This window comes from Tachypleus tridentatus, chromosome 1 (genome assembly GCF_004210375.1).
Source record: "Tachypleus tridentatus isolate NWPU-2018 chromosome 1, ASM421037v1, whole genome shotgun sequence".
NCBI lineage: Eukaryota > Metazoa > Arthropoda > Merostomata > Xiphosura > Limulidae > Tachypleus > Tachypleus tridentatus.
Window position 1 is genome coordinate 56,953,612 of NC_134825.1, and position 19,631 is coordinate 56,973,242.

The 19,631-nt window shown below is 35.4% G+C and overlaps 1 protein-coding gene across 1 annotated transcript in view; it reads left to right on the forward strand.

The window, feature by feature from the left end:
- Nucleotides 1–3,189: 3,189 nt before the first annotated feature.
- LOC143249340 (uncharacterized) overlaps nt 3,190–19,631 on the forward strand; it is a 105,942-nt gene continuing 89,500 nt past the window's right edge. The window contains exon 1 of the mRNA XM_076499010.1: nt 3,190–3,307. Within this exon, the coding sequence (XP_076355125.1) occupies nt 3,268–3,307 (40 nt within the window). The 5' untranslated portion in view covers nt 3,190–3,267. The remainder of the gene's footprint in view (nt 3,308–19,631) is intronic.

Genomic DNA, 19,631 nt, shown 5'->3' on the forward strand with positions numbered 1-19,631 from the left:
TATGGCTTTCAGCACTACTGATTTGATTTCAATTATATATTGTTAGGTTACCATATATTACAAACGCATAAAAAAAATATATATATTTATCAAACAGTATTTTCATAAGAAAATTTGAACTATTGATATTACATTACATTCTGATGTTAAAATAATGACAAGTAAAGAGTGAAGTTCCAACAGTTTTGTATTTATACTCTTCAAAAGAAGAAACGCAAAAGGGATATTTTTTTATTTTAAAGAGAAATATATGTAATAACGTTACAAGCTTAGAGTATGTGATGTTACACGTGTTAAGGCACTGATTGTCAGACCAAAATGACAATAAAAGTTGTGCACTTTGAAAACGGAGGAAAACATCGGATTTTTCGCCAAAACGCATGCGTGTCCAATAAATTTGTTTGAGAGATCTGCATGTTCTGCAAGTGCAACATGTGTAAAATCCCTATCAAAGTGACGGGTTCTCGGTTTCCATAGCTCAGTGTTAAGCCACCGACACGCAATACAGTTACACCAAGACTGACTGAAGCACAACGCAACAACGCCATTGGTCGATTGGAAGCAGGCGAATCTCGATCAGATGTTGCCAGAGCTGTGAATGTCCACCCAAGCACCATCACAAGGCTATGGAATCGTCACCAACAACATGGATCAACTCGTGACCGTCCACGATCTGGCAGACCTCATGTGACCACGCACGCAAAAGATCGTTACATCCGGCTACGTCACCTTCGGGATAGGACCACCACTGCGACGTCTACTGCCTCAAACATACCAGGGCTGCGTAGGATTTCCGATCAGACCGTACGCAACCGTCTACGAGATGCAGGAATCCGACCTCGACGTCCAGTCAGAGGCGTCATTCTCACCCAGCAACATCGTCAAGCACGGCTGCAGTGGACTCGGACACATCGGGTATGGCCTCATCAAAGATGGAGGCATGTTTGGTTCAGCGATGAATCACGTTTTATGCTTCGTAGGCAGGATGGAAGGATCCGTGTTTACCATCACCGAGGTGAACGTTTTGCAGCAAACTGTGTGCAGGATGTTGACAGATTTGGTGATGGCAGCGTCATGATGTGGGCTGCCATTGCCTACAATGCCAGAATATACCTTTTGCACATTCGAGGGAATCTTACGGCTCAACTATACGTTGACGAGATTCTTAGGCCCCATGTGCAACCCATCATGGTGAACGTCAACGACGTTTTTCAACATGACAACGCCCGTCCTCACACAGCCCGACTCACTACTGTCTTCTTGAGACACCACAACATCAACGTTCTTCCCTGGCCCTCCAGATCACCAGATTTAAACCCCATCGAACATCTTTGGGACGAGTTGGACCGACGTCTGCGACGGCGACAACCTCAACCGCAGACTCTACCTCAGCTTGCAGCAGCTTTGCAGGCTAAGTGGACAGCCATTCCACAGGACGTGATTCGTCATCTCATCGCTTCCATGCCAAGCAGTTATCAATGCTCACGGGGGGCATACTCGTTATTGACGTTGAGTGACGTTAAACTTCACCTAGTGAGCGCGGACAACGCCTTTGCAGACTTTGGATGTTCAGCAGTGAATGTGCAAAGTTTCACACATGTCATACAGAACTACCCGGAATAAACGTGTTAACAATTTGTCTCACATTTTGCCTTTTGCGTTTCTTTTTTTGAAGAGTATATTTTATTTGTAGTGGATATATATACTGAATCAAGACACAGCTTTGTCTTGTTTCAAAACTTAAAATTAATGATAACCAGGAATTATAATTCCTGCTGATTATTATCTTGAATGTGTTTAATTAAGGCTTAAGTATTGTATACATATTATACAACGTGACGAAAATAAACTGCGAAACTAAGACATTTCTTCACGTTTGAAGCCATCCAACCAAATAATTAATATAAAGTTGTTGTTATAAATAAATTAAAGTACTCTAATGTTTCTTTTGTCACGGTAACTAAAATGTTGATTACAGTTTAATTTACAGCTAAATTTACGGTTAATTTGTAATATTTTTAAATGAATTGTTAATGGTAAAATGTCATTGTTAATACAGACCCGTTTTAAATAACGTTATAGCCGTATTTAAGAAAAAATTGAAATAATGAAACAATGTATCACAATTAGAGTACGATTTTACTTTAGAATATACATGAAAAGAAGCAATTAACTGCACTTTTAAAAGACATTAAATGTATGCATTAACTATCAACTGGTCTCTGACGTATGTTCGTAGTCATACTATTCCGACTAATTTTTAAAATACTCTTGTCAGGATCCAATTTTAATACATACAACGTTTAAGCCTTTTCTTAGTTCTTACATTCTAATGAATATATTTTGCACATCATAAAACTAAACTAAAATAAATTTAAAGACCTATTAATATAAAATTCATTAAAATTCTTTGGTTTTTAATTGCCAGATTCCTCGTTTCACCAAACATGATTGCTCTTTCAGTTGTGGGAGCGTTATATAGTGACGGTCAATCCCACTATTCGTTGTTAAAAGAGTAGTCCAAGAGTTGGCAGTGGGTGGTAATAACTAGCTGTCTTCCCTCTAGTCTTACACTGCTAAATTAGGGACGGCTAGCGCAGATAGCCCTTGTGTAGCTTTGCGCGAAATTCAAAAAACAAACAAACAATAAAAAATAATATTAATTTTTTCTATCACGTAAGGATTTTTTTTTACAAATCTGGAAGTAAAAAAACACTTAAATTACTTAAATTAAATTATCATTGCGTTTACTACAATTAACATTCTTCATTATTGTGTTTAGATTCTAGAACGATCGATAAAGCTCTCACGTTGTGATTGGCCTAGAGGAACCTATAACTAGTGGTTGTCAACATTTTCAGCAAAACAAAATGTGACCCAATTTCAATAAAACTTATTCACTTATGTGTAAATACATATGACGTTTTGTGAAAAATCTGTACGTGATGAAAAAAATGGATCTCATTTTCGGATTTAGCGTAGAATAATGAATGTGAAACGTGTAAACATTTCAGGCAATAAAACAATCGCAGGTCTGTGTATATTAATTGGCTATTCATATCTTATTGTTTTTGTAAAATATAAGTAAAATCTCACGATGGGGTTATGCGCCTTTTTTTTTTTTGCGAACGTGGGGTTTAAAAATATAATTCTGCGCATGTGCTAAAATAATGTCTGAGCGGTGCCAGCATACTGGTGAGAGCAGAATCAGTCGAAACAAGAAGTATTTTGTATGTTGGACAAGAAGACTTATCTCTCTGAATATCCATGTCTCGTCGTAAGCAGGCTCATCCGAAACATCTGAAGCGTAAGTCGACTATTTTTGATAGATATAGAAGCGTAAGAAAGAGCTTCTATAATTACTTTTCGGTATAAAGTGTGTCGTTATAACAAACAGTTTTAAGTATTTTAAGTTCATTAAATAGACGTAACATATCGTAGTCTCTTTTGACTAATACGAAAGGAAGCTTCTGGTGAAATATTTGCATATCACTGGTACAACTTGTATGACTGGATAATACAAATAAATAAAATATACCTTCAAAGCACAATAGTTACCTAACAACTGATCTTTATTGCTTTTATAGTATTAATCAACGATTTGTGTTAGATATTTATCTGAAATGATATGCTGCTTTTACAAAATGATACTAGAGATTTTTATTCATAAGCGATTAAGCAAAAAATCAAATAATTACGTATTATGTAAAGGTGTATTTTAAGACGTATTGTGCAGGTATCACGTGCAATACCAGTTTGATATTTTTATATTACGTGCTAGTAGTTTCAAAATTACTCTATTTTTTTACTTAAACCTAACGTGAACGTTCCTTATTACTTCTAAATGTGAGGAAAAAAATTAAATTGACGAAGAACTATGAAAAGTACTTGAGATTTTTACAAGTTATGTCTTGATGAAGCTGCTTGTTTTCAGTATGTTTGTGCACAGTAATATTTTGACCAAAGGTAAAACAACGTTGTTATATCATAGTTTAATCCAGTAATGAAGTCGAAAATCTTGTTGAATGGCAAAGTTTTGGTTCATCTTGTTAAGTTATGATAAACATTTACCTTGTTGTTGAATCTAGTAATATTAAGCAACTTAGGTTTAGAATAAATTATATGTGTATGTCTAAGTGATATTAAATGCTTTTTTGAATGACATAATTATTTAGTTTGAGCTAATATTATGTATGTTGAGCATGCCAAGGCTGTAGTTTCAAAACTCAGCCTCGTTTCTATAAAAGAAATTAGTAGTTTACCCAACTCAGAATGAGCAAGAAATGATTCTACGATTTGAAAACAAATGTGATAAACAGAGGCGAATAATATACGCAATTATTTAAGAAACATTGTTTCGTCAGATAATTACATTAAATATTATGATTTTAAATATATTATTTTTACTTAGATGACGATAGAACGAAATACCGTGGTCTTTATGGTGGTATATATACCGTTTGGCAGACTGAGATAAACTGACTGGTAAATTGACTTTGACTTGAGTATGAAAAATATTGTTGGAGCCTTGTAATATAGCAAACAATAATAACTGCGGCATGTTATTTAAGAGTTAACTTTCTGAAACGTCCAATACTATACAACAGCAGGATTCTGATAAAAAGTGCATTTTCCTTTAGGTGAAATGGCCTAGCGCGTTAAGGCGTGCTCTTCGTAATCTGAGGGTCGCGGGTTCGCGCCCGAATCGCGCCAAAACATGCTCGCCCTCCCAGCCGTGGGGGCGTTATAATGTGACGGTCAATCCCACTTTTCGTTGGTAAAAGAGTAGCCCAAGAGTTGGCGGTGGGTGGTGATGACTAGCTGCCTTCCCTCTAGTCTTACACTGCTAAATTAGGGACGGCTAGTACAGATAGCCCTCGAGTAGCTTTGTGCGAAATTTCAAAACAAACAAACAAACCTTTAGGTGAAATCTGTTGTTACTTTGTTATTAGTAGAAGATTTATAATATGTTACAGAAACTTTGCTTCTGAGCTCTTGCAGCCCACAGCTGCATTAAAACCCTATATTTAAGAGATAAAACAGAATCATCATGTGCTTTTTTTTTTCTTTTCATGTGGGTAAGATTTTGACATCTTAACTATACTTGAAATGCCCGATTTTCAGAGAGAAATGTTGATATTAGTGGTAAATTGTCTTTTGTAAATTACATGTTTTACCAAATAAGGCGGCATGTCATTTCTAAAACTGGCAAATGGTAGGGACGTTTGTCGACTGGATCATTCCAACCATCAATTACACCATACATGTTTATACTTTCCTAACATTTTAGAACAGTTATCAACGTAATTTCGAAACTTCTGACAGCTGATGTCTTTTCACGGTACCTCTCTATTATTAAACCTATTTAGCGAATGCATAGCATTTTCAATAAGGGGTCAAAGCTCTATTTTAATACCACTCTCATGAACCTGAAATATCTTGATTATTTGAGCAAATACTAAAAAAGAACATCCATTATAATACAAAGTCAGATGCTTAAAGATGATTAAATTATTATACGCTTATTATTTCAATGGGTACAATTAAAGCTCTTTGTTGTGTTATTTGTATCTGGTACAAGCTGTATGCCTGGAAATAACTCACTGAATATCTTAAACACCTATCCGTACATGTTGCATATTATTTTATGGTCACAAAGAAAGAAACGGCATTGATCCGTTTATTATTGCTAGTAATCTTAGATAATTAAAAGTGATCGAAATTTTGATCTTTTAAACTTTCTTCTCAGTCTTCCCATAATATAAGGAAAGATAAAGTATTTTATCAACTTTATCAAGGCAGTTCAACAACTCTTATAAAGTGATGTTTTCTGTTAGTAAACATGGCTTTGTTATATGAAATCCTCCAATAAAATATAAGGAATATACTTAGTGGTGTCGATTTCAGACTAGAAGTTGCTATTCTGTTTATTTGATAGATGATTTTCCTTCAAAACACACACGTAATTGCACTTGTACGTGTATATTTTGTAGTGGTGATATTATCTAACCAATATTTTTAAATTGCCGTGACATTGCTAAATTTATATTTCCACCCAAGGTCATTGTATTAACCCTAGAGTAAAATTATTTTGTGCAAAGAATTTGCTTTGTTTTGACTTGCGTATAAGTGTCGTTGAACTCATGTATTAATCTAAAACCTTTAACGAAACACACACACACACATATATATATGTTTATTCATTTAGCTTCGTTTGGATGTAATTATTTGATTTCACTGTATATATATATATATATAAATATATTTAATTTTGAATTTCTACACGCTTCATTTCTTAATATAAATGTCCCAAACGATTTTTGCCACAGTATCTACTCATCGCTACTCGTCAAAGTGCTTGGTTTGGTTTGTTTGGAACTAAGCACAAAGATACACAATAGGCTATCTGTGCTCTGCCTACCACTTGTATCGAAACCCGGTTTCTAGTGGTTTGATTTTGCAGACATAACGCTCTGTCATTGAAGGGCTCAAATATTTTGTAAGCAATGATATAATGACTTCATTAATGTTATTACTTATAGTATTTAAGATTATTGAATTGACTGTTTGTTAAGTATAAAGCTGTACAGTAGCCTATTTGTGCTCTGCCCATCAGGGATATCGAAACTCGAGTTTTTGTGTAAATCTGTTGAATTATTGTTGAGCCACTGAGGACTTTATATTTTTGAAGGTCATTTTGAATTTTTAACTTACTATAACTTACTATATCTGAAACTACCTTATACTTCTTAATTTGACGAATCTTATACCATAAATATCATTAATATTTAAGGCACTCAAATGATGATTCAGTACATTATATTCGATATGGGCTTGTGGCTTCTTCTCTATTAAGTCATGAGGTTAATTCAGTTTGTTGTTGACTTAAATACCTTATTTGTTAATTTCTGTTCTGTACAGTTAACTTACCTTTGATGAGAAGGTCTCAAAGTTGTAAACAGTAAATAATATCGTTTTGATAAAGGATCGAAACACCAGGCTGTATTAGTAAGTTTAGATCCGAAATCGTAGTTCGTGTACATCAAGAAGTGTGATATGTCTTTGGAAATCCCCTTTTAATAGTTTCTGACAGTACACTATACCGATATGGATAGAACCAGTAATGTTTATTTGATAAAAGTTAGTAATATGTTAGCTATGTATGAAATTACTTTAGGTATGGTAGGAGTGACCTCGGAAACAACATTATAATCCATATCGGAGAAACACCTTATCTGCAAAGATAGAGATGTGATTACAAAAGAGAAGTCTTTAACCAGAGATTTTGAAATGATACTGGAAATGCCTTCTAGTACAATTAACGAGATAACAAACGAAGACCTAAAAATGAACGAAGGCTTACAAGCCAAAGTTCACAGACTTCCATATTAATGTCATAAACAAGGACTGTTGTTATAAGAAAAACTACCGTCGAAACTGGGATCAAAGCAGTCCAGTTTGACCATATATTTATCAAATTATCGATTCAAATCAATGAACGTTTTGACACCTCCTGGCTTGCTGGAACATGAAATTAGAAGCCAACGTTTATGTATAGTGTGAGGAATGTGGAGAGAAACATTGAATTTAATTACCACAGAGTTTATGATTTGCGAATCTTTGTTTTTAAGATAGCCGAATATAACTAATCATAGTACCGAAAAGTATAGCTGGTTGTATTTAATTTACAAACAGCCAGCTGGTAGGTCGTTCAACTCTGGCCAGAAGGAATTAGATCTGAAAACCCAAAAGACACAACCTACTTTCTGACAGGATATAATCAATATGATTTACCTGATATCCTTTCATGGTAGTAGTTACATTTCAGAGAAAAAGAAAATCTGAAACTTGAGGACCTTAGTCAAGTCCCCACATCTATGTCGTTTAAGTTTTATTGACTGATTCTTTTTTTTTTGTCTTACGTGTAATGAATGACACTCGCATAACTAACATTTTGTTTTTGGAAGAAAACAATAACGTATAAGCGAACGTACTGTAGATTTGGCAATAAGTCGAGAGCGTCATACATTCAAGATCCTCTAATGGGGGTTCCGCTTGGTTCGACTCGTAATGTGTGGGTCGCGAGTTCGAATCCCCGTCACACTAAACCTTTCAGCCGTGGGGGTGATATAATGTGGCAGTCAATCCCACTATTTATTGGTAAAAGATTAGTCCAAGGGTTGGAAGTGTGTGGTGATGACTAACTACCTTCCCTCTAGTCTTACACTGTTGAATTACGGACGGCTGGCGCAGATAGCTCTTGTGTAGCTTTGCGTGAAATTCCAAAGAAACCAAAATGTTAGATTTCTCCATGTTAAGTCTTTTTATGACGGTCAGAGCCCACAAAAACCCAAAACACCTATACATTTGGAGTTTTAAGTTAATTACTCGACCATGTTTTAACCAGTTTATACGAAATTTTGTACAAAGATACTTTTCTATAAGTCCCACCATATGAAAATGATGTAGGTCCTAAACAGAGATATAAACAATTTTGGGATTGTTGTTTGTCACTCAACTTTTCAGCTAAGTGATTGTTTGGAATTAAGCACACGCTACATAATGGGCTATCTGTTCTTTGCCCACCACGGGTATCGAAACCCAGTTTCTACCTGTGAATCCGCAAATATACCGCTGTGTCACTGTAGTGCTTTCAGCAAAGAAATGAACTATTCATGTGTATGTCAACATATTTTCACAAAGTACAATGACACTTTTTTGCACGTACAGTACATTGATATAGACAGTATTTGATTTTTATGTATTTTCACCAGTTTTTACTTTTTTATTGTGTCAAAATGAGCCACTTTGGAATTGCGTGGCGGAAATATTGGATTTCCTGGGGATGTTTTTCTTTTTTATATAATCACAATTATTGCTTAAAGCACACAAGATTGATAATAAAGTCCGCCTAAAATATTTATGCTGATTTATAGAAAAAACTGCATGAAGTTTGTTCAACAAAATTGAATAGGATAACATTTTAAAATTGTCGCATTACAGATATCTGATTTAACAGAGTTTGACTACTTTAGAACACATGCCAATAAACAGGGATATTTCTTACCTATTATACAAATTTTGATCCATGGTGGTTTAATGATAAGTCTGACAGCCTATAACTCTAAAAGTGGGTATTTAATATTTACGGTTGGCAGATCTCAGATAGATGTCCCCCGCTGAGACAGCAGTAAGTCTACGGATTTACAACTTTAAACTCACGGGTTAAATTCTCCTTGGTGGACACAGCAGCTAGCCTGATGTGGCTTTGCTGAAAGAAAAACACAAACATTAACACAAATACAACATATCTAGCTTTGTGCTTATGTGACAACATATGTGAGTTTCGTGTCTGGGGTAGAACATTAACAAGTTTATGTCTAATTAATTTCTCTTAATATGTTACTATTATATACATTATTTAAAAAAATGGATAGTTAGATAATCTTTTCTCGCAAATGAAGCAACATTGTGTAGTTAAATTAACAGCGAAATTGAAAACAGAAAGATTTAACATTAGCCTCAATTAACAGCTTTTGAAATTAATAAAGCAATATTTTACATAAATTATACAGGCATCTCTTAATTTTTTGCCGCTGCATAGCGTATCTTAGGATGGCTAAGTGTTTTTTTCAACTACAAACTTTTAGTTCATAACTCCGTCATCTCTTGACTAATTTAAGATATAATTACAGTTTGGCCTGTATTTGACCACGCCCATGATCTTATGGATTGATTTACTCTTATCCTACCTAAAGGAATCTCAATTTGAGAAAGGGTAGAGATCCTAATAATTGTCTATTTGTTTCTTTGATTTCGCGCAAAGGCACATCAGGGCTATCTGCGCTAGCCGTCATTAATTTAGTAGTGTAAGACTGGAGAGAAGGCAGCTATTCATCACCACCATCACCAACTCTTGGGCTACTCTTTTATCAACGAATAGTGGGATTGTCAGTTACATTATGAAGCCCCCATGGCTGAAAGGGCGAGCATGTTTGGTGTAACAGGGATTCGAACCCGCGACCCTCAGATTACGAGTCGAGCGCCTTAGCCACCTGCCCATGCTGGGCTAGATTCTGCTAACTATTTCTTTGTAATTAAGCACAAAGCTCCACTATGGGCTGTCTACGGTCTGCCCACCATGGATATCGAACCCAGATTCAAGTACTGTAAGTCCGCTACATAGTTCTTCCTCTGTTTCTGTAAAAAATATGCAAAGAATATTCAAAAACACATTTGTAAAGTAGTTAATGAATACTTTATCTTGTGTAATCGTAACCATGACAATGATTTTAAGGTTCATCTATTTTATTACAATAATGCAATTAGTCTAAATCTAAAAGGTAGAGAGTCTTCTTTGAAGCACGTGAAGTTGAAAAGTAGAATAATGTGAATCATACACTTTTATAACTTTACCGGTCTCTCCCACTCGACGGCTGAGCAGCAAGTCTGGTGGTTTATAATACAAAATTAGGTTACTATACCAACAGAGAGCAGAGAGCAAGTTGCCCATAGTGTAACTTTGCGTTTAACAACAAACACACAAACATAAGAGGCCTGGCATGTCTCGATGGTGAGGAAGCTCCCCCAATTTGCGGGTCGCGGGTTCGAATGGCATTCATCGAACATGCTTATCCTTTTAGCCGTTGGGACGTTATAATGCATCTGTAAATCCCAGTAATCTTTAGTACAAGAGCTGCCACAAAGTTTGCGGTGAGTGGTGTTGACTAGCTGTTTTTCGACTAGTTTATCATGCTAAATACGGAACGGTTAATGCAGATAGAACTCGAGTAAGTTCGCGCGAAATTCTAAACAAGCCATATGCATGATGTTTACTAAATTACTTGGATTGCCATGCCTCTCATCGATAACCATATATTTTACTCTTTTTGAAGTTTGGTAAAGGTATTTTCGGGTTAAATAGCCTTTATTCGAACCTCGCAGGATGTTAGTAATGTAAATGTTTTGTTTTTAATTCATGTCATGCTTATAACCATCTTTGAACTAACCTATTCTGTGCACGGCTCCTTTCTGTAGCCTAGCGAACCTACGAAATCGTAAAATAACAAAATTTAACGTTAAGAAGATGGGGAATTTTTTGTTTCTTATAAAAAAAAAACTAGTATAAATAATCGTATCATTAACATGACTACGCGGCCCACTGCCCCAATCTCAAACTATAAATTCTGAGGGTGGAGATTTTTATGTCTAATCTGGCAATTTTGTATTATCGCAGATGAGTAGCTTGTAAATGATCTAATTAACATACATACAGCTTTAATCACTACTATGTTTTCTGTGTCCCAGCTTGTCTGGTAACCAGCTGGTACAGCGGTAAGTCTACAGATTTACAATGCTAAAATCAAGGGTTCGATTCCCCTCGGCGAATTTGGTAGATAGTCAGATGTGGCTTTGCTATAAGAAAACACTCACACACACCAAGTTGGTCTGATGAACTCTGGGTTTGACAAAAGGATCTTGTTGACATTGAATGTAGTACAAACTAGTGTAGCTGAAATGTCATTCTTAGCTTATTGCACATTATTCTTTGTCTTCACTTGTAAGTTCATAAACGTGAACAGCAACAGTAAAGTGACAAGAATTTCAGCATGGGGTCCTTCAAGGTGAGACCTCAGGGGGATTACCGAGGGTGCTCAATAACTTTAGCTTCTCTTCACCCTTCTCTTGATGATGGTGGGGTTTAAGCTTGATAGATTTGAAGATACCTCAAGAGGAGTCCAGAGAGTCATGAATAAGGAAGATTCAGTTTCACAAACCAAACGGCCCCCGTGGGACAAAAGACCCTTCTGGGTGGTAGGGTTACATAGATCTATAGCCGGAGAGTTTTGTTGTAGGAAGAAACGGGAGTGCTCCGAAAACCCCCGCACTTTCACAGTTCAGGCACCTAAATATTTTTACTAAAGAAGTTTTCCCCTTTTATTTTTTACACTGTGGGTGCTTGGCCTGCTCTGGCCTGCTCCGGGAAAACTAACACAACTTTGCTTATTTGCCAGCATTCTGAGTAACACTACAGTTAACTCAAGAAAATAAAAAATATTGTTAAAATTAACATTTTGTAATTTAGTCCTTATCTTCCTCCTAATTTTAAATGACTTAAACGAAATTTAAAATAATTACAGTTCACTTACTGATAAATCCTGGTATCGACTGAATGGCGTCGTTGACACCGGGTATTGCAGATATAGTATGTATAACATAATTTTACATAACATTCTTTGCTTGCTCTTACAACTTGTTAGGATTTTTGCGTACTGAATTATTACACTGAATTATGTAGAATAGTCATAAATGACATTATTGTGTCTTCGTTTCTCTTCCAAATGAAAGTCACCCTGATTAGAATGATACATATATAAAGAGTTGAAGTTTTTCGGCAGCCAGATACTGATTTACAAAAAACGTAGACTTGAGAAATACAGTGTAAAGAATTATTTTGAACAGGGGCAGTAAAGTAAGGAATAAAAAAACACAAGCAAGAAAATAAGCAACGTATTTATACATAAACGTTCGGACAATTACTGACCTGCCTTCAGCTTTGTGGCAACTTTAATTGGTTGCTGCAGATGATAAATGCAGTTCTAAAACACATTCACAAAGGCAAAGATAATTCTGATGTATCGCGAAATTTTTTACAATGATTAAAGTACGAAAATCCATTAGAATGTAGTTCAAGATATTGTCGGTACACCAGTTTGTTTGTTTGTTGTGAATTTCGCACAAAGCTATTCAAGGGCTATCTGCGCTAGCCGTCCCTAGTTTAGCAGTGTAAGACTAGAGAGAAGGCAGCTAGTCATCACCACCCACCGCCAACTCTTGAGCTACTCTTTTACCAACGAACAGTGGGATTTACCGTCACATTATAACGCCCTCACGGCTGAAAGGGCGAGCATGTTTGATGCGACGAAGATTCGAACCCGGAACGTTTAGATTACTAGTCTAACGCCTTAATCCACCTGGCCATGCCGGGCCGCCGGTACACCAGAATATAACGTTACATCATCTGTTTTAAATACTACTTAAAAAAAAAGAAAACCTTACCAAGCAATATCGATTTATTATTCAACATAATAATATGGAGTTCTAACAGAGAGACCAGTCAGTGTGGTTGACATAAGAAAGCGAAATTTAAAAGAACAGTAGAATATAAAAACCGAACAGAAGCCTTTGATACAAGCAAGTTAATTTTCACATTAAATGTGTATTTCATTTTTAAATGTACTTTAGTATTTAGATTTACTATTTTATAATACACACAGTTCGCTCCATACAGAGATCAGATACAGAGACTAAATGATACGAGGTGTTAGCTTTGGCATATGTAAGCCTTATGTGAGTTATGGGATTAGAGATGTATTTACCACTCTTGATATTCGGTTAACTAGAATATCGGAACTATGTGAAGAAACCCTAAACGTAAATTCACATGAATATATTTAAAATTACTTATGGAATGGTAGATTTCATGAATATTTAAGTTACTACATCTGTACAAAATGTTAAACTTGCTGAAAGAAAGATGATCACATTAAATTGTCTGTGTAGTTGTGACGTTTTACATAAATGAATGAAAGGGAGTGAGTATTTAGCATTAAACACAAAGCTATGGGAGTGAGTATTTAGCTCACACAAAGCTATGGGAGTGAGCGTTTAGCATTAAACACAAAGCTATACAATAGGCTATCTACGTTCTGCATCTAACAGGTATCGAAACCCGGTTTCTAGTGGTGCGATCCCGCAGACATACCGCTGTGTCACTGGGGAATAAATGAATAAGTTTAGCTGCTATCATAGGTTTTAACACGAAAATAATATTGCCTTTCCTCAGGCCAACGTGAAACGGACCTCAAGGGGTTTAAAAAGAATTCATATTCAACTTACATGTCGGTGAAAGTTTCAACAGTCAAAGGAGAGAAAACTGTACAGAAGAGGTACACACACAGCAAACATTGGTAATACGAATTCATACTCAATTTAGGTAAAGGTGAGGTTTTTTAATATCAGGAGGGAACGAAATAGCTGTATAGAAGAACACACAGCAAACGTAAAAACTCGAATTGAGATATAATTTAGATAATTTTGATTGTTTTTCCTTTTAGTTGGTTGTTATGCTAAGAGTAATTAGTGTGTGTGTGAATTCTTCTTGTAACCGTAGGAGTAATTTTGAGGGGAACATTCCTATCTCTTAGTTCAACAAACATGATATATATTTTTCTTTATAATCTAAGCTGTTTGCCACTTATATTGCAGCCAAGCAGAAACTAAAGCTAGGGATATATATTTAAACCACAATCGTGCATTCGTCCTCCATTGCTACCTTCCTAAGTTGAAATTAAAGTTACGCCTTTGCTCGTAATATGCTATAGAATTATTGACTTGGGGGCATTTTTGCAAACCGTATACGGTTTTTCTATTTTTGACATACGACATGTCACTAATAGTAAAATCGTGTTTCAGTATATCAGTTAAGATAGCTTTTTCAATCATTATTTCTCTTCTTTTTGTCATTTTTTGAACATAAAGTCGCCAAAGTAATAAAATAAATCAAAAACAGGAAGCTTCACTGTTTCAAAAATTGAATTCCTTTAACGTGTATGTAACCGGTTTTTAGTAGATGAAGCCATTATTCCTTAAAGTGTAAGACAGAGTTACTTGAAAGGTAAAGAAAACAAATACGGGAAGAGATAAAAAAACAAAGTAGGGGTAGTTTGCAAACTGATAAAGTAGCTTTAAGTTAACGATTACCATTTCAGCTGAAGTTGATAAAAAAAAGTACAATCTTGTTGCAAGGTTACACGAGTTATTCGTTTTTAGAAAAAAAACATAAAATCAGCTTTAATGTTTATTGAGAAAACTCTAAACATTATAGTATTCCCTAGCATACACGTATTTATAGTTTTCAGTAATAAATAAATTTTATTTGTTTATGGAGCAAAGTGATTCCTTGCAAGCATATAATCTACAAAACTCTAAACCGTTTTTAATAGTCGCATGTGTTACAGTAGCTGCAGTGATGGTTTATACACAATATGTGTAACTGACATGGCTTAGAGGTTAGAACACTACTCACAATTAGGATCGAACCCAGTTACTGAAGATGCATACTCTTCCTGCTGTGAGGGTGTTATAATGTAATAGTCAATTCCATTATTCGTTAGTGCAGTGTAGCTAAAGAGTTGGAGGTGGGTGGTTTTGACCTGCTACTTTGTGTATAATCTAGACTTTAAACTTGAAAACGGCTAGAACAGATAGTCCTCGAGTAGCTTTACGCGAATTTCAAATCAAATAAACAAAACGTAACTAGTATAAACCCCTATGCTCTGCTACGGGATTTAAAGCCCCTCCTCTCATGATTCATAGAAGTTCAACTGTGTCGATCAAGCTTCTCAATTACTTCTATAGCTACCATAAGTGGTATTCTTACCCCTAAACAAACAGTCCGGCGTACCTGAGCACGTTTGGCCTGTGGGGGTATTAACATAGTTTCAAATGCTTCAGGATCCCGAAGAGGACTGGAAATAAAACTTGATGTCTGAATTAAGTTCGGTGACCATGAAAAACTACTCCTATACTTCGCTCATTCCATGTGCCATAGAAATAAAAATTATCCTAAAGCCACGCTCAGTTTTCTTACAACGTGTGATTGTCTTGCAAACTCCAGAACTTTGGTAGAAGAATGGGAATAAATAAAGTCGCACACATAAATTGTGAATGAATAAGTGGGTTTCATTGGTATATTTGAAATGATACTGTACGGTTTAGAACTCTATTTTTCAACAAATGAAAAATAAAATCTCCTCATCCATAGGAATGAGTGTCTATCATTTTGTCATGATGAAGCAGTATCTATTTTCTAGCTATGAAACGTGCAGTAGTTTCATTATTTTAAAACCCACAGTGTTTGTTTAATTCACATCTTTAGCACTACATCCTGTTGACAAGCGCTTATCCCATCCTTTTCTGCTAATAATTTATGTTAAGAAAATGATAAGATTTACTATGTCCAAAAATACAAAATAAACATAAGATTGGTTTATCTAAACTCATAAAAGTCACAAAATATTAATGTCTTTAGAACATCGTATTGATATATTTAGGGCAGTTTGTGCTCACAAAAAGTAATTTAAAAGAACTTTCAAAATAATTAAATTTAACCATTTTCTAAGAACGAAGTAATTTCAAAGCTGGATTTTGCACATTGTTTTGTTATCATAATACATATATATATATATATATATTAAATACACTAGTGTATTTTGCAGTAAACTGTCTTATGAATAATAATTCAGAGAAAAGGTTTATGGTGCAAAAGGCAAGTGGTATGCTAATCATCTTATCTAGAAAAAAGGTTGCCTCCAAATTATTATTATTTTAAACTGTCCATTCACAGTACATTATGAATTTCAAATGGACTATGAGTAAATGAAAAATTAGAAAAATCCGATAAGTTTTTAATTTTTTGGTGCTTTGTTTGTAAGGCGTTATAACCATCACAAACGTGCTTCACACAGTAAGAAGCGATTTCAGTACAGTAGTGCATTCTTGTAAAAATATAACAGTGTAGGTGAAACTTTAAAAATACATTTTATCTTGAGACAAGTCGTATGTTGTTCATATAATATTATACATAGATGTTGTGATGTTACAGTTTTCATGAATGGGAATAAGACACGGCTTTTAGACCAATTAAATATGTTCTAGCATTTTTATTACATTTCCCTCTTTTCTTTTATTGTTTGTGGATTTAGAACTGTTTTGGAGGAATCCTTGACAAAAATGAATAAATTTTGTTTTTTAGGCATCACTTAAAACATTGATCTATTTTAAAATAAAATATATCAAAAGATGTAAACATTTCTGATCTATTTGTTTCGATGATATCAGTTTTTTTCATGTTAAAAATGATACTATTTAAGGCTTGAGATCTCACGGGCTGTTTAACAAAATGAATCCTGAAGCAGACAAATGTTTCATTTAGAGAAAAAGTTGTTTATAGTAGAGTTATGTGTAAGCCTCACTTTAATAAATATCTAGAAACTGGTAAAAATGATGATAAAGAAATGATGTCAAAGCGTGTAATCTTTTATTTTCTGTAATTGGTAGTACTCGATTATTTTTAAACTCATAATTTTCAAAAGGAGTTTTCCGTTTGAAGACACGCTTGTGTCAGCTAAATGCAATTTAAGAATATATGTTAGGGGAGTTAACACAAAATCATCAACATAAACTGTAAGCTAGAATGACCTAAATTTACACATCATTTTACAACATAAGAACAAACTGATATTCCAATAATAGTGTTATAGCAAAAAACAAGCGTTATTGCTAAATACAAAAATAACGTATAATTAAGAAAAGCTTTAGTAAAATTTTTATTGTGAGCCATTAAAAACAAGTAACAATAAACCACATAACACAATAACTTGGGGATAACGGATATTCTACTTTTTTTATAAGATAAACAAAACTGGATGCGCTCTGTTCATTGTGTGGTATTAAACCCCGGATTGTAGTAGTGTAAGTCCGAAAAGTTACCACTAACTCATCGATGGCTGAACTGAACGTATAGTGATTAGCTCATTTGAGTTTTCGTTTTATTGCCAGAAAAACGCGATCAAAACTTAAAGCTGAAAGTATGCTATAAGAATGACTATCAAATCTCACTATTTGGTCAGAATAAGAGGTAGAGAGCTGATGGTTAGCTGCTTTCCCTTTAGTTTATCCTTTAATTAAAAGTTATGGAAGATAATGTACAGTTAGCGCTTTGTGTAACTTTGAGCTGAAAATATCAAAGATGAACAGCAAAATATAAAACGACAAGAAATAATCGAACAACAAACTCTGATAGAACGACATTTTATACTTTTGCTAAAATTATGTTAAAACAGTTGAAATGTTAGGTAAATAAGGTCAACGTTTGGATGTTCATGAGTCGTTATAAATATTTATTATATACTGCTAACACCTTCCCTGCCCACGCAGAAAACAAGAACCTTGATGTTTTTACAAAGAAACGTACGGAGATTACCTTCAAATGGAATTGACGGTTATTTCAAAACGTGCTTCAAATAATACAATACCATTCCCGGGGTGGTCGAAAGGATGTTTTAGGACCGGTTGATCTTGTTTTTGTTAATTAATGCTTCAGACTGGTTTAATAGTAGTTATTTTTAAATCAGTGAATTAAATACAATATCTATTTTATGAATCACGGTGAGATTTCGACAACAAAATCATTTCAACCAGTATCTTTCCTATCAACTGAATATAACGTGTTTTTCTTCGTTTTTATTTTCTCGTAAATCAATTTGTTTTGATTAATTTCGCGCAAAGCTACATAAGAGCTATCCGCTAGCTGTTCTTCATTCAGAAGTGATAGACTAGAGGGAAAGCAGCTATTCAACACAACCCGTCGAGAACTGCTCGGTTAATCTTTAACAACGACCTCTCGGTGTGGATTCCTGTACGTAGTGAAGGGACCTCCAAGGGAAGATTCTGTTCTTTCAGTTTACCTTCTCTGGGATCTAAACATCAATTCACGTGTTTGGCATGCGTGGTGATCCATGAAGGGGAGGAGAGGTTCCTCGTGGTTGAGGGGTCTAACCCTAACACACTACTTTGGTCTTCAATTCCTGTAGACGGCCGGCCTTGAGATGGCCTCCTAGGGTCAATCAGCTGGTATACTTGAACTAGGATCAACCAAGTACCAGTGTTGGATGTTCTCAGCAAGTGTTGTGGACATTGTATCTGATGCTGGTGTTTGGGTATAGTGCTCACGAAACCCTGGTATTGCTGCAGCGTCCTTGTTTGGCATTTTAGTGCATCTCCTTATAGGGCTCCATGGTGGGTGGAGTTAGTGGGCACCGAAAAATTATTTTTTATTATGGATTCTCCAAATAAAAACTTAAATAAAATAGTGTAAAAAACAGTCCATTGGTAAACTACTACGTCTTGAAGATTCTGAGCAGCAATCTTCAACATCTGTAACACTTGTACTTCATTTTCTTATATTACATTTTTTTAAGACAAACTTTTGAGGCAAATGTTTCGCTTTCTCATTCAGAAGAGACTAGAGGGACTTGCTGGCTCTCCAAAGTCAGTCAGAAAGCTTCGCTCTGGTGGCATATTGATGGAAACACCCACATCTCAAGACAGTGAACTCCTCTTTCGTTTAAAGTCCTCTTCCAACGACCAAGACCTGTCCAATCGGCCCAGGGCAGAATCCATGGAGCTTGACTGGCCTCCCACGAATAAAGACAATGAAGAAAAAAGGCGTGGTCGTAAACGGAAGGGCTCTCCATCCAATTCGCCAACACATGAATTAAAATGGCCAACTTGATTCAATTAAACTGTCGAGGTTTACGTTCTAATCTGAATGACATCGAAGCACTGACTGCTTCACACCATCCTGTATGTTTCTCCTTTCTGAAACATTTCTGAAACCTGCTGATACAGTCACCTTTCGACAGTTCTCTTTGTACAGAAATGACAGGCTGTGTGATGGACGAGTGCATGGAGGGGTGGCACTGTTTGGTTATCAGCATATCCCCACCCTGACCTTACCACTCGATAAACCCTTAGAGGCCGTAGCCATCCGTGTTTCTTAGGGTCGT